The sequence below is a fragment of the Babylonia areolata genome, chromosome 27, assembly GCF_041734735.1.
Source record: "Babylonia areolata isolate BAREFJ2019XMU chromosome 27, ASM4173473v1, whole genome shotgun sequence".
NCBI lineage: Eukaryota > Metazoa > Mollusca > Gastropoda > Neogastropoda > Buccinidae > Babylonia > Babylonia areolata.
Window position 1 is genome coordinate 10,180,728 of NC_134902.1, and position 26,207 is coordinate 10,206,934.

Genomic DNA, 26,207 nt, shown 5'->3' on the forward strand with positions numbered 1-26,207 from the left:
ATAGCACACTCCAGCCCTTTTGGCCCTTTTGGACATTGCATAGTGATGGACCCTTGTACTGATCAAACAGCTGCTGAAAGCATACAAACAAGGACCAAGAATCTGTAAGATCAAACAAAATGTGGGACACACTAACTCACTTTACTCTCATACCCAAAGATGACACTGTAATAGGTGAGTGAACCCCACCTCAAAAACTATCTGCTTATAACAAAATACAGAAACAGATAGCACCTTTCAACCACATTCACTCTGCAGCCCATCTGTTTCCTAGTCCAAATAAAGGCAGAGGCAGTGACACTGGAAACAGGAGTGACAGAAATGACTGTAACGGCACTCACGTGTTGTAGGGCAGGAAACTCTTGGCATACTCCCCTTCAGGGTCCTGCCACACACCATAAACAGCACAGGTGTTATCACAGTCAAAGGTGATGGAACACCACACACAGGTGATGTAACACCACAATACACAACACACAGGTGATGTAACACCACAATACACCACACACAGCACAGGTAATGTAACACCACAATACACCACACACAGGTGATATAACACCACAATACACCACACACGGGTGATGGAACACCACAATACACCACACACAGGTGATGGAACACCACAATACACCACACACAGGTGATGTAACACCACAATACACCACACACAGGTGATGGAACACCATAATACACCACACACAGGTGATGGAACACCACAATACACCACACACGGGTGATGTAACACAATACACTACACACAGGTGATGGAACACCACAATACACCACACACGGGTGATGGCACACCACAATACACCACACACAGCACAGGTGATAAAACATCACAATATACCACACACAACACAGGTGATGTAAAACCAGAATACACCATACACAGGTGATGTAACACCACAATACACCATACACAGCACAGGTGATGGAACACCACAATACACCACACACAGGTGATGTAACACCACAATACACCACACACAGGTGATGTAACACCACAATACACCACACACAGGTGATGTAACACCACAATACACCACACACAGGTGATGTAACACCACAATACACCACAGACAGCAAAAGTGATTGAACACCACAATACACCACACACACCACAGGTGATGTAACACCACAATACACCACACACAGGTGATGGAACACCACAATACACTACACACAGGTGATGGAACACCACAATACACCACACACAGGTGATGTAACACCACAATACACCACACACAGGTGATGGAACACCACAATACACCACATACAGGTGATGTAACACCACAATACACCACACACAGGTGATGGAACACCACAATACACCACATACAGGTGATGTAACACCACAATACACCACACACAGGTGATGTAACACCACAATACACCACACACAGGTGATGGAACACCACAATACACCACATACAGGTGATGTAACACCACAATACACCACATACAGGTGATGTAACACCACAATACACCACACACAGGTGATGTAACACCACAATACACCACAGACAGCAAAAGTGATTGAACACCACAATACACCACACACAGCACAGGTGATGGAACACCACAATACACCACACACAGGTGATGGAACACCACAATACACCACACACAGGTGATGGAACACCACAATACGCCACACACAGGTGATGGAACACCACAATACACCACATACAGGTGATGGAACACCACAATACACCATACACAGCACAGGTGATGGAACACCACAATACACCATACACAGCACAGGTGATGGAACACCACAATACACCACACACGGGTGATGGAACACCACAATACACCACACACACCACAGGTGATGTAACACCACAATACACCACACACAGGTGATGTAACACCACAATACGCCACACACAGGTGATGGAACACCACAATGCACCACATACAGGTGATGTAACACCACAATACACCACACACAGGTGATGTAACACCACAATACACCACACACACCACAGGTGATGTAACACCACAATACACCACACACAGGTGATGTAACACCACAATACACCACACACGGGTGATGGAACACCACAATACACCACACACAGGTGATGGAACACCACAATACACCACACACAGGTGATGGAACACCATAATACACCATATACAGCACAGGTGATGGAACACCACAATACACCACAACAAAGGTGATGTAACACCACAATACACCATACACAGCACAGGTGATGGAACACCACAATACACCATACACAGCACAGGTGATGGAACACCACAATACACCATACACCACACACAGGTGATGGAACACCACAATACACCATACACAGCACAGGTGATGTAACACCACAAAACACCATACACAGCACAGGTGATGGAACACCACAATACACCACAACAAAGGTGATGTAACACCACAATACACCATACACAGCACAGGTGATGGAACACCACAATACACCGTACACAGCACAGGTGATGGAACACCACAATACACCATACACAGCACAGGTGATGTAACACCACAATACACCATACACAGCAAATGTGATGTAACACCACAATACACCGCACAGGTGATGGAACACCACAATACACCGCACAGGTGATGTCACACCACAATACACCACACCTAGCACAGGTGATGTAACACCACAATACACCATACACAGCAAATGTGATGTAACACCACAATACACCGCACAGGTGATGGAACACCACAATACACCATACACCGCACAGGTGATGGAACACCACAATACACCATACACCGCACAGGTGATGGAACACCACAATACACCATACACCGCACAGGTGATGGAACACCACAATACACCATACACAGCACAGGTGATGGAACACCACAATACACCGCACAGGTGATGTAACACCACAATACACCATACACAGCACAGGTGATGGAACACCACAATACACCGCACAGGTGATGTAACACCACAATACACCATACACAGCACAGGTGATGGAACACCACAATACACCGCACAGGTGATGGAACACCACAATACACCATACACAGCACAGGTGATGGAACACCACAATACACCACACACAGCACAGGTGATGGAACACCACAATACACCACACACAGGTGATGTAACACCACAATACACCACACTCAGCACAGGTGATGGAACACCACAATACACCACACACAGGTGATGGAACACCACAATACACCATACACAGCACAGGTGATGGAACACCACAATACACCACACACAGGTGATGGAACACCACAATACACCATACACAGCACAGGTGATGGAACACCACAATACACCACACACAGCACAGGTGATGGAACACCACAATACACTACAACAAAGGTGATGGAACACCACAATACACCACACACAGGTGATGTAACACCACAATACACCACACACAGGTGATGGAACACCACAATACACCACACACAGGTGATGGAACACCACAATACACTACAACAAAGGTGATGGAACACCACAATACACCACACACAGGTGATGTAACACCACAATACACCACACACAGGTGATGGAACAAATCAAATCAAATCAAATTATGGTGTTAGAGCCTCACCAACCACTAAGGCCATCTCAAGGCTATCATCGCGTTAATACCTACTACAAGGGTAAAAAAACAAAACAAAACAAAACAAAAAAACACATTAAAAACAAGTCACCACTTTAAGCTTTCCACTCAAAGTTTAACAAGAGAGGCAAGGCCTTCAAGACTCACTTGTGACATGCACTTACTACAACAATTGAATCAAAACACACAAAAAATCAATTGCAAAACAAAAGTCATGTGCACCTCCCAACATAGAAATATAGACCACACAAAGTTGTGTTGGATTTCACATTGTTTTTTTTTTTTGTTTTTTTTCCACTTTTTTCAAGAAAAAAAAAATCATGTCTAATTCACACTTGCTTTTGTTTAAATGAAAACAATTAATACAATGTGAAAAAACTCAATATGGGTATTAACATGCGCCTGTCTGCTTTATGATTACAATTAGTATTATAAAAAAAAAAAATGACATTCACAACACATTTCCCCCATTTCCTCTCGAGATACAGCAGTAGCGTCGCAACAGCCGCTGTCGGCGTAATCACATTTAAATTTCATACTCCCCATCCCCCATTTCTTCTCTCTCCATATTTGCACAAATCTCAGGAAATACAGAAAGGGCTTTTCAAAAGGTGTTGCCAATAAACGATCGCAAAACAACCTGTTTTTCTTTTTTACGTGTGTGCGTGTGTGTGTGTGTGTGTGTGTATCTTTCTTTAATTTAACGTCTTTTCGCTTTGAGTAATATTAGACATGTGTGTATGCATGTTGGTGTGTGGGAGGTGGGGTTGGGATGGACTTTTAAGAGGGATGTCCAGAGGAAGGATAAACTATAACAATGGAATAAGCAATTCATAAACATCTGTAAAACAGCAATCATCAACATGAACAACAACGAAAGTAAAATCAAGTATCTTTAGGCCACATCACAGAAACAATCCTATTGGACTTTGTAACTGGGAATCAGCAATTAATAGTAATTGATTGGACATTATCTCTTTTATGTTTTGTTCTGAAAATTGTATAACCTTACATGTATTTGGAAGTAACCTGACAATTCTTTGACACTGAAACAAAATATGATTTTGTGTGATTTGTTTACCAAAATATGATTCTGTGTGATTTGTTTACCACAGACACAATAAACGTTTTTGCTAAACTTTGTCTTGAAAGCATTCAGTCTTATATGAGACACCAGAGAAGTTACCAGTCTAAAATAGTACGATGGATAGTCCCATCATTTTTTGTTGTGTAATTTCAGTGGTAAACCCCTTTTCCTTTGGGAAAGAAATCCTGTTAACTGAAGTAGCTTGACATCTGCTCCATATTGAAGACTCAAGCAGTCTGCAACATTCTGAAACTGATTGTTATATAGGAATTTCTAAAGTATTCTCTATTCTTTGTGCACCCCTTTTTGCTGCTCTGTCGGCCATTTCATTTCCTTTGATGCCAATATTGGAGGATAACCAGCAAAATTCTGTGTTGATGCCTTTGGCTGACAGAATGTGTAACAAATAATATATTTCAACAAGAGAGGCAAGGCCTTCAAGACTCACTTGTGATATACTTAAAAAAAAAAAAAATCTAATCGTTAAAATGTGTTCTGTATTTGTTATTATGAAGCTTCGGGTTTAAAAAAAAAAAAAAAAAAGTCCTAACCAGATTCGAACCCTGCATGTTCAGGTGAGAAGAAACTGTCTTACCCATTACACTATCGTGGCTCCTTTACTGATGTTCTAAAATTTAATATTTGAACATACTTTTTTTAAAGGGCGATAAATCAATTGAGGTATTCGCAGTGAGAAGGCTGTTTAAATCATATTATTCTGGTGTATCTTGGGCATTCAAAAAATCTTTAAGGGCAATAAAAAAAAAAAAAAATTTAAAAAAAATTCTTTTTAAGTCCGCAGTAAAGGAGACGTGGCTATCACCGCAATCACACTGCAACATTTAGCCGTTTTCTCTAGATCTAGATAGATGTACAAGTTTAGTTACACCCGCCTGGAATGTCGTACGACACGGTCGATTCAACTTCTCTTTTATGTTCATTCTAGTTTTATAGTTTTTAAGTTGATATGAAAATTGAGTATTTTGTTAAACTAATAACATGTAGAGCCAAGTACAAGTACTTCTAAACGTCGTAAGAAGTGAAAAGGACTTCATTTTGAGAAAAATCAAAACTGGAAATTTTTTCGTTTCATCGTGATCAATTCAAGGGTATTAACTCGCATGGTTTAAAATTTTTAACTGTGAATTCCGACTGATTCTGTGGATATTTTTATGGTAGTTTGGGGCATAATCCAGTAAGTGATGAGGAGTTCACAAATCTTTCTCTGAATAAATATTTAACGGTCTCCTTCTCCAACTTTCCATCACATGTTATCGTGTATCGTCCATTGAATATAGGATTGAACAACTTGAAACAAAATGGCGTCGTTCACGTTCGCGAAGAATATGAGCATGCGCTTTGAATGTGTATAAATATGAGTACGCAATTGATTTTTGCCCATGACCTTCAGGGCTCAGCCAATAGATCTGTAAAGTCCACTCGTCATATTGATTTGAGTATTTTCCGAAAAAGACCACTTGGGCATTGAATGAACATAGTGAAAGCCCTGTACACTGAGAGTTAAACACACAAGCTTTTTATGTATTAAGTATAATTTCAAAATGTAATGTTTAAGATGAGAAAGATCAGTTTAAAGCAAATTAAGTCCCCTAGCATTAATTACAGATTAATTTCCCTTTCTTACTATCTGCACCAAAACGTTTGCAAAATAAATAAAACTTCCATGCTTAGCAAAAGAAGTTCCTGTTTGAACAAAAAATGATAATAATGACAGCTCTTGTTCTTGTGTCAGAATATCAGATCAAAGTGCCAAGTTTAGAGAATACAAAAAATATAAATATAACAGTAAATACAGTCTGCATATAATTTGGCTTTTTTTTTGTTGTTGTTGTTTTTTTGTGCCCATCCCAGAGGTGCAATATTGTTTTAAACAAGATGACTGGAAAGAACCAAATTTTTCCTATTTTTATGCCTAATTTGGTGTCAACTGACAAAGTATTTGCAGAGAAAATGTCAATGTTAAAGTTTACCACGGACACACACACACACACACACACACACACAACCGAACACCGGGTTAAAACATAGACTCACTTAAGATCTCATCAGGTTTTTATATTAATTAATTCTAATGCATGTAACACTGATTTGAGTCAACCAAGAAAACAACTTTGAATACAGCTACTGGGAGATTTATCAGATATTCCAACACTAACAGCTACTAATTCAGCTGTAAATAATTATAGATAGCTTACTTCCCAGATAAAATGATCTTTCAATTTTAAGTGAAGGAATTACAAAAGCTGCACCTGTGTTTTCATTTTCAAGCACTGAGCCATCTGTTAACACCTGAAGATGGTTTTGATGATTTTCATATAAACAGATATATGCGTTTACTTTCGTAATGTTAATATTTTCATCTTTTGTTTTATCACAATAGTTTATATCAAAGGCTGGTTTCTGTGTCTCCCATAATAGTATGGGTGTGGAAATATAATCAGCAGCCACGTTTTTTTTTTGGGGGGGGGGTTTCGGTTTTTTTTAAATCTATTCATGAACTTTCAATTAAGTCAGAAGTATAAGCAGCTAAAAAGTATATGTAGCTATTGTCATTTGAGATGAAATATTGCTGGCCCTTTTTTGAAAGTCTGTATCTGATCTAATTTTCAACTCCTTTCCAATATAGTTATCACTTCTCTTATCATAAACTTTGATGTTGCAAGTTCTCGATATTCATCCAATGACAGAATTCCACCTTCTCTGTATGTTTCCCAATTTGATGGGTGACTTGGGACACCTAGCACTAGTTTATATGCTTTATAATCTAAACTTTCTAACTTCTTCAGTAAATATTTAGAGGCATTGAGGACCGTATGTAAGTTTTGATCTGATGAGTGCTGTAGAAAGGTGTATCAAATGTTTTACATCCATTCCCCAAAGCTGTTTACTAATGATCTTTAGGATATTTAAACTTTTTCCTGCTTTTGTTAGTATGTAGTCAAAACGAACATTCCAATTGAGTTTTGTTGTGAGGAAAACTCCCCAAAATTTGACACATTGTTTATATTCTATAGGTTCTCCAAGTAATTTGAAATTAGGTAACTCCACTGGGTTGCTTCTGGGGTTAAGTAACATCATACTGGTTTTATCAGTGGACAACGCTAATCCAATTTCAAACATGTATCGCCCAAGGCTGTTAAGATCGGCCTAATATAATCTCCTAATGTAATCTTTCGTTCTTTGTGGCATTGCCTTCTTTAAGGTCACGTTCATCCACTTGCAAATATCATCAGCATATTGGACTAGGGTCACATTTTTTGACACTGCTTTAGGAAGATCCTGTACAAGGATATTAAAAAGGATGGGTACTATGACTGATCCTTGTGGAATTATCATGTCTAGAGTTCGAAATGTCAAGTATGCAGTTCCTATTCTAGCTTGCATAGTTCTATTTGCTAAATAGCATTTAACATAATTGTACATGTTTCCACTCAGGCCTATAATTTTTAGCTTTAAAAGCAACTGTTTGTGCCACACTTGGTCATATGCCTTTTTAACATCAAAGAACATTGTAAGAACACTTTTTCTATGAGCAAATTGTTGCTTTACTTGAGTAGATAATTTAATCAGATGTTCAAATGCAGATCTTTTTCTAAATCCTACTTGATTTACAGGTATGATTTCATTTTTTTCACAGTAGTGTAGCAATCTATTTAGAATGATTTTTTCTAAAATCTATCCAGTATGGGACGTTACTGAAATAGGCTGATTGCTATTCATATCACTTTTGCTGTCAGAATTGGAATAACTATGGAATCTTTCCATAACTGCGGTATAGTGCCAAATTCCCAACATTCCTGAATAATCTTATGTAAGAAAACAATACATTTCTTGAGTACATTTTTTAGCATCTGGTTACTAATTGCGTCAAGGCCAACAGAACCATTTTTATTGTTGATCAAAGATATTGGATTTTTCAGTTCTGTCATCTTTATTGGAGAATTGATGCAAAGATCATTTGTGGTTTTGGTTCAGAATACAAATTCTTCGATTCTTCTCTGACTCTATATGCTTTACTATGTGAGGGAAGTTCCTCTGTTCTGCGATTCTTTTAAAACATATCTACAAATGTTTCCGCTTTTTCATTGTCTGAAGGGAAATTGTTTTTATCATCAATTTTGATTGGATAAACAGGTAGTTTAATTCCATTTTTCATGTCTGCTATTCTTTTTCAAAAGCTTTTAGAATCTTTATGGTCAGTAACATCTTTGGCACACAATGAACTCCAGTATTGTTTTCTTTGCTTGAGCTATAACTATTACTGTGAGATTTGGCTTTCTTCATTTCTACATGATTTTCTTCCGTTCTGTGTTTTATATAGATTTTTTTTTTCTTTTTCTTTTTTTACAGCTTCCTCACATGCATCGTTCCACCAAACATTAGCACAATGTTTTGCCAATTTAATGGTTTTTAATTGAGGGATTGATAGGAGGAGTTTGTATTATACTCCATGTTTGGTGATACATATACTTACCATGTCAAACTGATGCAAACTAGGCCTATCGGTTTGCTCTGCTTGGCCAAATTTCGCGCGGCTAACAGTGAAAAGACGAGCCGTCTTGCCCAGTCCGCTCTTAGCCAATCAAACGCCTCTAAAAGCTATAAGCGCTGAATCATTCCGTGGCCATCGAAGAAAACACCCCATGAGAACCACGGCGGAGACGCGGGGACGGACGGGCGGGCATTCGAGTTTGACATGGTAAGTATATGTATCACCAAACATGGAGTATAATACGAACTCCTCCTTTTGGTGTCATATACTGTACCATGTCAAACTGATGCAGAATTTAAAGCAAATAGAGGAGGGCAACGCCTACTGGTTCGTATGGGGAGCCCTTGTAACCGAGACGGCAGTCTTAGCTACGACAAAGGAAATCCCCTTGGAACCGTCAGCCCTAGTCAGACGGAAATCCCTGAGGTAGAAGTTGATGAAGGGATTCTCATACCGCCAGAAGGCTGCCTCCAAGACATGCTGCAGTGGCACTGAGTGCAGGAAAGCAGCCAAAGGAGCTATGGCCCGCACTTCGTGTGCTCTGGGATGAAGGCAGCTGATATCCCTGTGTGCATGAGAGTAGGCTCTACGAATGAGCGGGAAATAGTGCCTGCAGCGATGTCTTTCTTGTAATTCTCATTGAGGGAGATGAGAAGACGCCTCTGAGAAGAACGCGTATGGCGAGACCTGAAATGAAATGAAATTTTGGTGCTTAGAGCCTCGCCGACCACTAAGACCATCACAAGGCTATCGCCGCGTTAATAACTACTACAAGGATAAAAAAAACAAACAATTAAAACGAGTCACCACTTATTTCCACTCCAAAGTTTAAAAAAAAAACCTTCCATAGTTTAAAGCCTTCAAATCTGGTTAAAAATGTTCACTTCTTTTAATAAGTCCATCAGCGCCCACGGAGGAACATCACGAAACAAAGTCTTCAAAGAAACCGCCGTGTAATGTCTGTGTCTAACGTCATGCAGATCCCAACAGTCAAGGAGCACGTGTTTCACGGTGAGAGGCTCATCACAAGGAATACATCGAGGGGCCTCTTCCCCCTTCAACAAGTAAGAATGAGTAAAAAATTAAAAAAAAGTGTGCCCCGCACGCAGTCTGCACAGCACAGACTCCTCCTTTCTGTTCTTCACCCCCCGAAGGGAGGGTCTCTTTTAGGTCTGGACGGATCTGGAAGAGCTTGTTGTCCGTCTGGGTGTTCCACTCATCTTGCCAAAGATCCTTAACATAAGTGTTCACCTTCCACTTCCTGTCTGTGTATGGTACAAAGGATCTGGATAATTCTTTCTTTACAGCGTTCCTGGTCAGCAGGTCTGCCCACGAATGCCAACATGTCCGGGAACCCAGGCCAACACAACCTCGTATCCTTTCTTCGTTGCGAGAGTAAAAGCTTCATAAAATTCCAGCAGTTTGGGATGAGTGATATTCCTGCAGGCGATCGCCTCCAGGGCTGACAAGGAGTCGGAAAAGATCATGAATCTCTTTTGTTTCGAAGACAGAACCATTTTTACCACCAGAACCAGTGCGGTCAGTTCCGCAGTGTACACCGAGCTGTCAGACAGGATGTGTTCCGTTGAGGGGTGGTCAGGAAAGGCGGGACAGAATGCAGATGCAGCGACTCCGTCCTCTGACTTGAAACCATCAGTGAAGATTCTTTGAAAAGTGGGAAATTTGTGGCAGAGTTCCGAAAAGTAAGTTCTGTAGGCCAGAGAACTGGCGGAGTCTTTACGGTACGAGGCCAGATCGAATCGGACCTCAGGTGTTCTAAAGGTCCACGGAGGGCTGTCAGGGAACTTGGAGAAATCTGAGATGCCACCAACATCCAGATCAGCATTTTCTAAGTGCGGCTGAATGCGGAGTCCAAGAGGAGGGATGCAGTTTGGGTTGTCTTTAAATTTCTTGTCGAAAGGGTTGTTGAATACAGCGTCGTAAGCAGGGTTTGTGGGTTCAGAGAACAATTTCAAATAATAATTTAGGGTCAGCTTCAGTCTGCGGTTGGAGAGAGGCGGTTCCCCCGCCTCTGCATACAGGCTGTGCACAGGGGTGGTGCGGAAAGCACCTAAGCTGAGACGGAGCCCTTGGTTGTGTATAGGGTCCAACAGTTTCAGGTAAGACGGTCTGGCTGAGCCGTATACTACACATCCGTAATCCAGTTTGGACCGGACCAGGGCTCTGTAGAGGTGCAAGAGAGTTCTCTTATCAGCACCCCAGTCCGTGTGTGCCACAACTCGGATGATGTTCAGGGCTTTTTGGCAAGATATTTTCAGCTGTTTGATATGGCTGAGGAAGTTCAACTTCTGATCAAAGACGACCCCTAAAAACTTGGCTTCCTTGACCGCCAGGATGGTGGATTTTCCCAGACGGATTTCAGGGTCCGGATAGAACTGGTGAAAGTTATGAAAATGAATACATTCAGTTTTGGAGGACGAAAACGTGAAGCCATTCTCCTCTGCCCAACACTTGATTTTGTCGACGCAGAGCTGAAGCCGTCGCTGGATGCTGGCATACATGCTGCCAGTTGCATACAAGGCGAAATTGTCCATGAACAGCGACTGTCCGATCCCTTCTGAACAGATTGAACGATGTCATTAATTTTGATGCTGAAGAGAGCCGGCGACAGAATGCTCCCTTGCGGGACACCCAGCTCCTGCTCGTGAATGTCGGACAGGGTGGTGCCGACCCTCACCTGGAATTGTCTGACTTGCAAAAAGTTGTGGATGAACTGAGGCAGGTGTCCTCGGAAGCCGAGCTTGTGCAGATCCGAGAGGATTCCAAATTTCTAGGTGGTATCGTAAGCTTTCTCCAAGTCAAAAAATATGGCCACCACATGCTGTTTGTTTACAAAGGCATTTCTTACAGTGGTTTCCAGACGAACCAGATGGTCAACGGTAGAACGATGCTTGCAGAAACCGCACTGTTCTTTCGCCAGAAGGCTGTCGGTCTCTAGTTTCCACATCAGTCTACTGTTGACCATCCTCTCCATCAGTTTGCAGATGCAGCTGGTCAGTGCTATTGGGTGGTAGTTGGAGGGGTTCGAGGGGTCTTTTCCCGGTTTTGGCACCGGGATTATGAGGGCTTTCCACCAGGAGGGTGGAAAAAAGCCTGTGATCCAGATGTGGTTGTAAACTTTGAGCAGGGTGTCCAGACAGGTTTCGGGAAGATGTTTTAAGAGCTTATAATGGATCTCGTCCATTCCTGGACAGGAATCCGTGCAGGTCTGAAGGGCAGATTTTAGTTCATTCATAGTGAAAGGAAGGTTGTAGCTCTCTGTGTTGTCGGAAGAGAAGTTGCAGGGTGTTTTTTCTGTCAAGTTTTTGGTTTTGAGAAACCGAGCAGATTTGTTAGCAGATCTGGAGTTCAGTTCAATTGTGGAGGCAAGCAAATTGGCAACTGCTTTCTTCTCTGTGACCATAGCATCTGAAGGTTTAAGGTGATGAAAAGTTGGGCACTCGTTTTTGCCCTTAATTTTTTTTAAAACCCTCCACACTTTCTTCTTGGGTGTGTTGGAGGTTAAGGAAGAGCAAAATTCTCTCCATGACTTTCTCTGGCTCTTTTTAAAAACATACCTGGCTTTCACCGGATAGCGGGAAGACCTGCAGAGCAGGTTGCCACGCGCCCCGAATCCCCTCGGAGACTGGGGTGGCTTGGCCCGGGGTGGGCAAAGTAGAGGTCCCCCCCCCCGGAACCAAATTTTTCTCCCCCCCTGAAGGAGGTGGGGGAAGGGGGTCGACAAAGAAGGAAGGAGAGGGAACAGCAATGGGGCCCCTGAGGGCTGTCTCCGAGTGGGGACCCGGGTAACGGCTGGGCACGGCCTCCCCTTGGGAGTTCGCGCCTAGCTGCGAGTCCCCACCGCCAAGAGAGGACTTGCCACTCCCCCTTCTCCCTGCCTCGCGCTGGGACACCTCAGGAGGCGACGCTCATACCCCTTTCCCCCCGGTCCCCTTCATAACTGTTTTACTGGTACAAGAGTCGCCTCTGTGATCAGCGTCTAAAGACGTATCACAGCAGTCCGTATCGGGAGGAATCATGAGCTCCGGGCCTGGGAGAGTCTCTTGCCGAGTCTCAATCCCAGCCTCATGATCCCTGCCTTCGCGGGATGGCATACGAGGCATGGTACCCACGCTTAGGCACCCAGCGAAAATCCAACCCCCAACAGAGAAAGGAAAGACAGGATCGACTTAGAGGTAGAGAAAAATGAACAAATTGAGGAGGCCGAGTCGAATCAAGTACACAGAATGTAAGAATATAATACAGACAAGCCGCATGCAGCAGAGTAAGGCCAAATGAATACGCTTAATAACCAAAAAAAAGCGTAAGACGAGACAGAGCGTAAACCTGACAAGATGGCGTGGAGAGCCTTGGCCACTGGAATGATTCAGCTTTTAGAGGCGTTTGATTGGCTAAGAGTGGACCGGACCTTTTCACTGTTAGCGCGCGAAATTTGGCCAAGCAGAGCAAACCGATAGGCCTAGTTTGCATCAGTTTGACATGGTACAGTATATGACACCAGAAAGATTGCTGCTGACAAAACTGCTTCTTTGAAAGTAAGGAACTGGGAGTCAGCACTTTCATTTATTACATATTCAAAGTCTTGAGAAGCGAGGGTAATTTTGAATTTATCCCAGTCTGCACACTTGTAATCATATTTTGGGATTTTGTCTTGCAAAGCATTACTATCCGGAGTATTTTCTTTCGATATATTCATGATAATCGGGAGATGATCACAACCTTGTGTATCTTTATATAAAATTTTCCCGTGAGCGAGATGACACTAACTCTAGTGATATCAGTGTCAGATTTATAGCGGATGTTCTGTGTTTTGATATGTCTGGTATCCTGGTAATACTACCATTGTTAAGAAGATTAAATGAGCTACCAACTATATTTTCAACAAGACGGTTACTAGTAACTGTATTGCAGTCATTTTCCCAGAATGGTGAGTGAGCATTGAAGTCACCCACTATCAGCCACTTACAACTACAGTAATCATGGATGGAACGTAGCCATTCTGTATTTTGTTCATTTGAGCCCCTTGGTAGATATGCTGATATGACATTCAATATCATGGATTTACTAAAACTAATAGTAACTGCACATTCATGAATATCAGTGATATTTTTAGCATTTGGCGGTGCACAAATATTGTATTCCAACCCTTCGCGAATATATATTGCGGTATACATATTTCCGTTTGAATCCACTAGTTCATACACTGGTGGATAATAATAATTCAGCAGACTGGGCAGTTTGGCTGATGTAATATTTAGAGACTACAATAACAAGACTTCATACTGTTGTGAGGGAAGATGATGTTTTAGGTATGGTAAATTTGTAGCTAAAGATCTACAATTCCAATGAAAGAGTTTCACTCTCTGTATTTTTGTTTGTTTATGCATTATCTTACTTATAATCTTAATTAGTTAAGTAGTTTTTGTCCTAAGATTAAACATAATTATCTGTGTTAATGTGGAGCAAAATGTGAGCATGTGTGTGCATGCATGTGTGTGCACATGCTCCACTGTGGAAGATGTTTTTTTGTGCGTGTGTGCGTATCTTTTTTTTTTCCAAGCATACGGAAGCACAGTATCAAGTGCGAATGTGAGTGATATATTTCCCCAAGAAAGGAATGGTTGTCAGGTCTGGGACTCAGTATTCTTGTAATTTTCGCCAAAAAAACTAAATTGATATCACGCTGTCACAAAAATATGTTTAGTGAATGTACTTTTCATCACTAAATCGCCAGAGAGTGAGGCAATGCCTTTATCTCTGGTAGTTTTCAAGACATTGATGCAAGCGCAAGTAAACAACACAATGGGTTTGACAGATCTGAATTCCAGTTCTTCTCTGACATTTCATTTTAGTTCGAGTTTCCTCACATTCAAAATGACATCACTGAACATAAACCTTACAGAGAACTCAAAAAGAGCGAACAAGCTACACAAATTTAGCACGCCGGAAACTACCATTACAAAATTTCTCCATTCTGGAAACTACCCAAAGTCAAGATGTTCTATGCCAGATTTTAGGCATAGGCCAGACGACTTGCACCCCTATATAAGTAAACCTGTAGAGCACCACACCTTATTAAAAATCAAAAACAAAAAAACTTCAGGATCAAGTAAACAAGAACACACGCACCCCACACAATAGATGACACTCACCTCTGCACGGATGGCTCGGATAGCAGTGGGGGCAGTGAACATGCCCTTCACGTCATGATCATGTATTACACGGAAGAAGGTCCCTGGATCTGGCGTGCCCACAGGTTTGCCCTGAAACAACCACACATCAGAGAGGACAGGGTCCTTGGCAATCAGTGTTCCTGTGTTGTCTCCCTTTTCAAGGGTCATCTTTCATGTAAAACACTGGAAATAAACCACACTGGTCAGTCCTCCATGACTGTCCCTGTTGAATCCTCATACAATAAACATGTTGTGTCTGCCTTTCAATATCACTCTGAGCTAACACACAGAATCACACACACACACACACACACACACACATGTATACACACATACATACAGCTTCTACCTGAGTACATAAAATGCTTTATCCTATCTTCTCTCCCAACTGTAACTTAAAAAGAATGGACTGAATATGCCCAAACAAACTTCAATTTTAACCAGTTCAGTGCCAGAGAATTTTGCAAAAAAAATATTTTAAAAAGTGTTCTCCCTTCGGCAGGGAATTTTGAGGATTTGGGGGTAATAAATCACAAAAAATTCTTGCACAAAAGCTATAGGTGATACAGAAAGAAAGTAAACTTTTTTGTGAAGGAAAATGAGTGTAGATTCTGTTTCTGGGCTTTTTTTTCCCAATTAGGTTGATTGTAGGTAACTGTTCAGGCATGTAAAGTCAAGATAGCATTTTTTGTGCAACAAAAAAGTCTATTTCCACCTCTACATAATGACATCCATAAAGAAAAGAAACAAAATACAGCTAGAAATAGCAAGCCTATTGTCAGATTATACCCGTAGAAGAAATTAAAACATGGAAAAAGTTTATGAAAACAAATCACAGCTCTTACAGACATGTAAGTAAACCACTGTGCCAATAATGACAAAAGTGAGTAAAGTCAACATAAAAGGTCAATCACAGTCCCAGAAACTGAACTGGCAAGCTTTTTGACAGCAAAGAGCGTTCGGGAGTGAGAGGGTGAAGTTCTTTGATGACGTTCACTCCTTTCAAGTTGCACGTGGGCGCTGTGCATCCTGCTAGCCACCTCTTCAAACGAGTCATCCCTCTGATTCAGTGAAAAAAAAAAGCGTGAAAAACAAAAAGCACGTGTTTCACGGCCAGTGCAGGTTCAGCACTGTGTTTCCTGAAAATCGTGGGGGACTGGCGGTTGTCGATTGCCTTCTGTCTGCTTTGAAATGTGAGTTCACTCTTCCCAAAAGCCACGCCCCTTTAACGACTTCTGGCTGGCATTCGACCTATCGTCTTACATCACTCCTGTCCCTCTCCTTCCCCTTCTTCCAACACTGGCTGTACGTATTCTGTCAGTCATAGCCAGTTGTTCAAAAACGCTGTCTGATTGGATGGACAGACTAAATTACCATAAATGGGCAGTCAGTTTCATAACTGTCATTGTCAATCACCTTCGTTTTCAAACCAATCATCAGACAAGAGAGATCCTTCTCCATCGCGAAAGCTGTCCATAATCACAAGCAGAGCTTTCAGAATTGTGTAAATCTGCTGACTGTGACTATTTGCTTTACTGGACACAGTTTTCAATGTATTTGTTAGCACATGATGCAACCCCCCTTTCCACGCGCGTATCACGTGGTGAGTTAGCAAATTATTATCTACATGTAGTAGAAAGAGGTCTTCTACCTGATGTAAGTTCATTTAAATAATATTTTTATAATTCAGACACATCAAACTAACTGTTCAGGGTCTGTTTATGTGAACTGAACCAAACTCCAATGAAGGAAAAATCGGAACATATGCAGGACGTCAGTGGACGTCTTACAGGCACTATGGCAATACTTTTTGTAGGACGTCAGCTGACGTCTTATATGCACTCTACTGGTTAATTTCATCATTAAAATGTATTCTGTATTTGTTATTATACAACTTCAGGTAAAATTAAAAATAAAAATAAACAAATTATGAGGCATAAAAGCAGATTGGAACCAAGCACATTTAGGTGGAAAGAAATAGTTTCAATCACAGGCTATTGCACATCTACCAATGACATTAAAAAAATTAACATTTAAGCCTGTTTTTTTAAGGGTGACAAATTGATTGCGGTATTCGCAAAGATAACACTGTTTATATCACATTATTTTGATATATCTCGGGCATCTAAGAAATTCTTTAAAGTCAGCAGTAAAGAAGACATTGCCATTGCCTCAAGCGCATGTAGCCCTTTTCTCTAGATCTGCATAGATCTGTGTTCGACAGGCTTAGTTTTACACTCAGAAAGTATGGCATGGTCCATTCAATCTCTCTTTTATGTTCATTATAGTTAATTAAGTATCCACTTTAAAATATTACTATGCAATAAACACGTGGATGATGAAGTTAGTGTCACTTTGTTTGCACAAGTGAGTCAAAAAGTGTCATATAAGGTGAAAAAGGCTTATATCTGAGAAGTTACAAAATTCATGGTGCTGTTGCACAAGGGAGTTAACTGGCTGGGTTTTCCTTTTCCCTTAACTGACAACAGTGTGATTATGATATTTTCATTTTTTGTGGTCATACGGGACATAATCCAGTTAAGTGATGAGACATGCACAAATCTTTCTCTGAATAAACATTTGGCAGCCTCCTTCACCTCCTTTCAATCATAGGCTATCATCAACTTTTGATTGAATGCTGGATTTTGAAACGAAGAGGCTGAAGGAAACAACATGGCGGCTTCCGAGGCCACGCACAAGCTCATTATTGTAAAGAGTTGTGTGCTATCAGTTGTTGTATTTTCCGAAAAAGACCACTTGGGCAAGTGTACAAAGTGAAAGACCTTCCACTTGAGTGTAAAACACAAAAACCTTTCTATGTATTAAGTCAAATTTTTGAATGTAACGTTTTAGATAGGAGAGATGTTTTTTTTTAAATCAATTGATTCCCATTGTAAAAAAAGGAGAATAATTTCCCTTGAAAATTAAGTAAGCTGGTCCAAAGAGATGCCATTCATCAATTTAACTTCCATACTAAGCAAACAAAGTACCTATTGAACAACAAAAAATAAAAACGACTGCTACTCATTGTATGTCAGTACGTAAAAGTGAAAGTACCAGATTTTGTCAATAAAAGATATAAATGTAACAGTGCTTTTTTCATGCAAATATGCTGGCTTCTTTTTTATTTTTCTGTGCTCATACCAGAGCTGCACTGTCATCATAATCAAAATGAGTGAAAAGAACCGAATTTTTCCTATTTCAATGCCAAATTTGGTGTCATCTGACAAGGTAATATAGTGGGGGGCATTTAGTTCGAAAAACAGGAGAAAGCTGCACTTCATGGTAGAAACATTGTTTGGTTTTTCTTATTCCTTATTCATTTGTGGTTCATTTAAGCAAGGAATCCACCTGATCACTGCACTGGAAGTGGGCGTGGTCAGCGTCTAAAGTAGGTCACTGAGTTCAAAACAAATGACACTTATTTCCTCGGTTATTTTGTTTTCTTTCCCAATTTCACACATGAAAATGTCCAGAATGTGGCCTCCGAATGTTAATTATGTTATTATTTACTTGCTATGTTATGTAAATGTCTTCAGGGGTGTTTCGTGACAAAAATAATAAAGACAAAATAAAAATAGAAAATAGGTCACAGTGTCAAGAGATGTTTACTGGTCATTGTTTAATCTCAATGTCCACTGTTATGTTGCTCATACATTTTAAAGAACATGTACATATTTTTCATCTTTCTCTGGGCTACTTGTACCCCAAACAAACAAAAAAAAACCTAAACAAACAAAATAAACAAAAAAAACAAAAAACAAAAAGGGAGGGAGGGGAAAAAAGATGTATCTAGATATTTGGGTGCCATTTATGATAGCAAATAAGCCTCCTTTTGAATTTCTTCTGCCATGAGTTGATATTTTGCAAAGTATGACCTTTATAATACTAATATACTTGTAATTAAAGAAAACCAATCGTAAATCTGTGAATGTAAATATAATCAAGGTCAGCTCTGCTAATTTCCAGAGGCACCACACGCATGTCTGAAACATTTTTGCTTGGATACATTTTTTATTCATATCAAGCATTCACCAAACACTGCAAACATGTGCGCTCAATTCGCTTGTTTTGCCATTCTTTCAGCACTGACAGACAATATCATACTTACTAGATTCAATGTGCAGAAGACCAACAATGATTGCAGAATAGTAAAATCCTTCTCCTTCTCATTCTCATAAGGGTAAAGAGTGCTTCCAAGGAAGGGTGGTGGGTCTTGTCGCTGATGCTTGACTGTCTTCTGTCCTGCCGTCCTTTACAACAGTCCGATGTGGGAGGATAAGGAGAAATTTTAATGTACCGTTGTGCACACTGATGACTGTAGACATTTTGTTAAAGTATCAAGTTTCACTTTTTTTTCTTGCCCAGGGCATACACAGGTTGGTCCAATGACTCCATGCTGCCCTGGATGCTCCACTGCAGGCTGCACAACGTTCATTACCTGTTTTGCCATTGTGACTGAGTGCACATTTTCTGATAGCATGGCCAATGTTGCTAGTATGTCTGTCCACATACTCATGATGTGCAGCAAGGAAATCTGACCAGGAAAGTGTACCAGTGGCGATCTCACGTTCATCTTCAATGACACCTTTGCAGTGACTTACTTATTTGATTTTTGCCTCTTGACTCCTTCTGGACCATAGGGATGCAACAGTACTCCTCCAGCGGACTCGGTTTTTGGCTGCTCTCTTCAGCCGGACCTATGTCCATCCGGCTGTGCCTTCATCTCATCCTCCAAGCTTCTTTTCCAGGTCTGCTTTGGTCAGCCCGCTCGCCTCTTCCCTGTCTTGTGGTGTCGTCTGGAGGCTTTCGAAGGGTATTGCCTATCCAGCCCCATTTCCTCTTCCTGATCTCCTCACTAATGGGCACCTGGTTGGTTCTTCTCCAGAGGCAGGCATTTGATACGGTCTCTGGTCATCTGATCATTTGAAATATGGTGCAGGCATCTATTGATGAAGGCCTGTAGTTTGCTTGTGTTCATCTTGGTTGTTCGCCATGTATCAGAGCCATACCAGAGGACTGCCTTAACGTTGGTGTTGAAGATCCACAGTTTGGTGTGAGTGGAAAGAGATGAAGAGTTCCAAATTGGCCGCAGGGTGTTGAAGGCATGCCTCACTTAGTTGATGCGGTTCTTGATGTCTTCATCCGCCCCTCCGTCCTTGCTCACTACACTGACACCTTTGCAGTACTCCAATCATTCACTTTCAGTGTTATGCGTCTTGTTTTCAAGTCTGACGGCTGGTTTTGCACTGACGTCACATGGTGGTATTTAGACATCTTTGGAGGTCCGAGCAACTGGATGCACTTTTGTGTAGGTGACAGGGAGGGGATGCATCATTTCAATTCTGGGTGACACTGATTGCTGAATTAGGGGTGTGAAGTGCATAATTGCCTCTGCGTCTTCATGCTTATTCTGCATCAAATATCCCATGGAAGGTTTCTCCTGCTGTTGTTAATCTTGAGATGTGGTCAATTTTGTCAACCGCTCCAACTATGTAAATGTTTGTCATCATTCTTGGTGGAAGAACTACACTGTCTGTTTCAAATTTTTGCTATACACTGTTTGCAGTATCTGTTGAAATAGACAACACACGCTTATATGAGATCCCAAGGCCAAGGCTATGAAGGATTTCAACCAGCCCTTTCTCTCTTGTCTGACAATGAACTGTAAGGCTGAAGTTGATTGGGAGTGATGCCTGTGTCCTGTTGCGCTGGATATGTGATGTTGCTTTTAATGATTTTTTGCATTTATATGCAATTATCTGTGATATGCTGAGAACAGTTTGAATCTGGGTTGGGGTGGTTAATTCTTCAATGGTCATCATGCTGATGGGCGCCTTTAGGGTGAAATGTACACAATTTTCTTGACATTCTGTGGATGAATTTGCCATTGAAAGAACTATCTGGCTACAACAGATCACTTCTTATCAGCTCAGCAGTTTTTGCAAGATGTGAGGCTTCTATATCATAACTGCATGTTTCTTGGAGGTGTCACCGAGGTCTTTGTGTCAAACATTAGGACAGTTCTCTGCTTTGTAAAGTGGCAATGGGGTCTGGAAGAGCTGTTCAAAGTTTATGTTTGATACGTGTTGAATGCACTTCAGTTTGCTCGATTCCTGATTGTGCCAGTCCATACGTGTATATTCTACACAACTGAGACATATCATCATCCATGTCTTCATTTTTCTCTCGTGAGTTTGCATTTGACGGATTGTCCGCACGTCTATAGAGTTAAATGAGCATATGTTACACATCTATTGTTACCATGTCCCCTGAAGCAAGTTTAACTAAAAGACTTCTATCCTGAAGCTCTTCTGCACAGTTTCTCATCTTGTAATCAAGTCCTAAGTCCAGCTCCTTGCAGTATACCCTCATCACTGTTTAAAATATGTATTCGCATGAGATGTGTTACCAAACAGGTTTCTTGTTTTCAAAGGACTAGCACTGGATTTAAAAATCTTTTATTTTATTTCATTTTTTGGCTCTCAGTCTCCTTTTAGAGCTTGTCACTGCTTTCCTCTGTTCTACACCTCTTCTGCCACTTAGCAAAATGTTGAAACATTGCTTCATATCCATCTCCTTCATCAAACAAAGACAGATCAACAGGATTTGGGCAATGTCCTCATCTTTTAAAATCAGCAAGGGTTTCAGTAACATAGGCGTAACCAGCACATTCTCGCTTGGTTGGGCAGATCAAAGTTTCTTGTAATGCTGTTTGACATAATGCACAAAGATTCCAGTTGATTTCCACTACGTCGTCAGTCATCGACTTGGACTGTGGCAGATCACAGCAACCACATACTTGTCTGCATTGACATGACATAACTCTCTCTGAGAACAAAGCAAGACAGTTGTGGCGAGCTCATTTCTTTAAGTTTCAATTTCACATTGTTCAGATCCTTGTCAACTGTGAAGGCCTCTTCAGGGCTATATGCTCTAATCATACACACCAGTACGAACAAATCAATTTAACCATACTTCCTTACAGAATATGCTACCTACAGGGTTGTCAATAGCTATCATTAAGTCCGTAAAATAATTAGGTTATTTTGTCTTGTACAAACCAAACAATCTCTTTTTCATTTTCTTCTCTCTCTCTCTCTCTCTCTCTCTCCCTCTCTCTCTCTGTCATTATTTCTTTCATTATTTATTCATTTATTTATTCACTCATTCTGTAAACTGTACAGTTACAGTTATATAATACTTTCATCTAAAAATTAAACACAATAGCAATACCCTATTGTTGACTACCACACTTTAATAGCAGATTTTTTTTAAATGATACATTTTTTTTAAAGAAAGAAAGAAAACGGCATAACAACTTCATTTTAAAAACCTAACTTTTGCCGCTAAGGATAGCCTTACTTCAGTTTCTGGTCTGCCATTGGCAATGAGAACAACTTCAGGCCAGGGTCACGCCACGTCCCGCCTTGCTAAATACTATGGCGTCCCTTTCGCGTGTGAGCAGTGTAAATGGTCTTCACAATTAATTTTAATTATTTTTTACGCTTGCCAAAAGCCACTGGTAAAGTGGATCCCTCACTTAATGGGTTCATTAGGGATTATTGTACATGTATATTAATTATTATATCTTTATCACAAAGTGTAGGATTTTTATTTAATGCCCCCCACTAATAGCAGAGAAAATGACAAGAGAAAATGACAATGTTAAAGTTTATCACACACACACACACACACACACACACAAACCGGACACCTGTTTGTAACAAAGACTCACACTGTTTACACAAATGAGTCAAAAACGAGACACAACATCCCAACAAGAACTGGCAGGCTCTACCCCTCACCTCAAACACAATGGAGGTGTTGCCATGGAGAAGTGGGCCATAGCAGATGTAGGAGTGGCCAACAACCCAGCCCAGGTCAGAGGCTGCCCACCACACATCCCCTGGTTTGACCCCATACACATGGTCCATGGACCAGTGTAGCACCACTGCATGGCCTCCACTGGGGCGTACCACTGCCTGTCACATGTCAGAGATCACAGGTCACAACATGTCTTAGGTCATACTAGCGATGCCTGTCACAACAGTCCTGTGTCTTAGGCCACATCACTGTCACAGAACAATTCTGTCATGGGTCACACCACTGTCACAACAGTTATGGGCCACATCACAGTCAAAACAGTCATGGGTCACATCACTGTCACAACAGTTCTGTGTCATGGGCCACATCACTGTCACAGAACAATTCTGTCATGGGTCACACCACTGTCACAACAGTTATGGGCCACATCACAGTCAAAACAGTCATGGGCCACATCACTGTCACAACAGTTCTGTGTCATGGGCCACATCACTGTCACAACAGTTCTGTGTCATGGGCCACATCACTGTCACAGAACAGTCCTGTGTCATGGGCCACGTCACTGTCACAGAACAGTCCTGTGTCATGGGCCACATCACTGTTACAGAACAGTCCTGTCATGGGTCACATCACTGTCACAGAACAGTCCTGTGTCATGGGTCACATCACTGTCACATAACAGTCCTGTTATTGGTCACATCACTGTCACAGAACAGTCCTGTGTCATTGGTCACATCACTGTCACAACAGCCATTGGTCACATCACTGTCATACAACAGTCCTGTGTCATGGGTCACATCACTGTCACACAACAGTCCTGTGTCAGGGTCATATCACTGTCACAGAACAGTCCTGTCATGGGTCACATCACTGTCACACAACAGTCCTGTATCATGGGTCACATCACTGTCAAAACAGTTCAGTCATGGGTCACATCACTGTCACAGAACAATCCTGTGTCATGGGTCACACCACTGTCACAACAGTCATGGGTCACATCACTGTCACAGAACAGTCATGGGTCACATTGTCACAAGTTCTGTGTCATGGGTCACATCACTCTCACAACAGTCTTGTGTTATGGGTCACATCACTGTCATACAACAGTCCTGTGTCATGGGTCACATCACTGTCATACAACAGTCCTGTGTCACATCACTGTCATACAACAGTTATATGTCATGGGTCACATCACTGACACACAACAGTTCTGTGTCATGGGTCACGTCACTGTCACAACAGTCCTGTGTCATGGGTCACATCACTGTCATACAACAGTCCTGTGTCACATCACTGTCATACAACAGTTATATGTCATGGGTCACATCACTGACACACAACAGTTCTGTGTCATGGTTCACATCACTGTCACAGAACAGTCCTGTGTCATGGGTCACATCACTGTCACAAGTGTCATGGGCCACATCACTGTCACAGAACAATTCTGTCATGGGTCACATCACTGTCACAAGTGTCATGGGTCACATCACTGAAATACAACAGTCCTGTGTCATGGGTCACATCACTGACACACAACAGTTCTGTGTCACGGGTCACATCACTGTCACAACAGTCCTGTGTCATGGGTCACATCACTGTCACAAGTGTCATGGGTCACATCACTGACATACAACAGTTCTGTCATGGGTCACATCACTAACATACAATAGTTCTGTCATGGGTCACATCACTGACATACAACAGTTCTGTCATGGGTCACCACTGACATACAATAGTTCTGTCATGGGTCACATCACTGACATACAACAGTTCTGTCATGGGTCACATCACTGACATACAACAGTTCTGTCATGGGTCACATCACTGACATACAACAGTTCTGTCATGGGTCACATCACTGACATACAACAGTTCTGTCATGGGTCACATCACTTACATACAATAGTTCTGTCATGGGTCACATCACAGACATACAACAGTTCTGTCATGGGCCACTACTGACATACAACAGTTCTGCCATGGATCACATCACTGGCATACAACAGTTCTGTCATGGGTCACCACTGACATACAACAGTTCCATGTCATGGGTCACATCACTGACACACACAACAGTTCTGTGTCATGGGTCACATCACCGACATACAGAGTTATCTCCTGTCGCCTTATGTGCTTGAGGGAATAGCTCTGGTGTTGAATGTATGTCTGAGTATGAGTGTTTTCGTGATTGTGAGTGTGACAGTCTTTCTACTGATGGAACACTGGTCATTTTGGTGTATTTTCTGTCGCTTTCTGGCAACGGACAAGGGACTTATGGTTCGATTCAAGAGACTTATGGTTCGATTTGTCAACCTCATTTTTTTTCTTCTTCATCCATTAAGCTGCTCGGCTGTCGGCCATTGAACAAGCAACCTGAACGTGCAGAAGAAACTGCAGAGTTGTCCAGTGTCGTCGCCGACCACTCAAGTCTTTTACAGTAGAACTGAATTACTGTCGCTTCAGTGTACGCAGTCTAACATTACTCTGTCCAATTGTGACAAACTTTGTCATCTTGGTATACGCAGTCCAGTTCCATGCTCAGATCTGCAGTCAGATCAGAGGGCTTCATGCCCATCAAAGAAGAGAAAGCGACGGCCATTTCAAGGTGGGCACCGGAGATTTCTACACAGTATGCCCATCCCAGTGCTTGTGCCTACAAGACATCTATTTCTCCACTACCCCTGTCCAGCTGATGACCAATTGCCGATCAAACTTCTTCCTTCTGTGAACTTCAGCAACCTGATCTCCATTCCCCTCCACTCGTCCAACAATTGTAAGCTCTCTGGTATTAAAATTGCATCTTTTAACGCACAGTCTGTTGGTCCCAACTGCAGAAAGAAAAGAATCGCTATTTCTTCTTTTATTGTTGACAACAACATTGATCTACTGTTTATTGTGGAGACGTGGCTCAAGCCCCATGGAGACCAAGCAGTATGTGCTGATCTTGCCCCCAGTGGTTATACCATCAAGTCACTCCCTCATGCCTCTGGTC

At 41.5% G+C, this 26,207-nt stretch overlaps 1 protein-coding gene across 2 annotated transcripts in view; it reads right to left on the reverse strand.

Moving 5' to 3' along the window:
* The window catches only part of LOC143301279 (acyl-CoA synthetase short-chain family member 3, mitochondrial-like), a 180,370-nt gene that overhangs the window by 81,848 nt on the left and 72,315 nt on the right, over positions 1–26,207 (reverse strand). For both annotated transcript variants that reach the window (XM_076615457.1, XM_076615456.1), the window contains exons 6-8: positions 23,197–23,373; positions 15,368–15,478; positions 342–385 (exon numbers count right to left, since the gene is read on the reverse strand). In XM_076615457.1, coding sequence (XP_076471572.1) covers positions 342–385; positions 15,368–15,478; positions 23,197–23,373 — 332 coding nt within the window. The remainder of the gene's footprint in view (positions 1–341; positions 386–15,367; positions 15,479–23,196; positions 23,374–26,207) is intronic.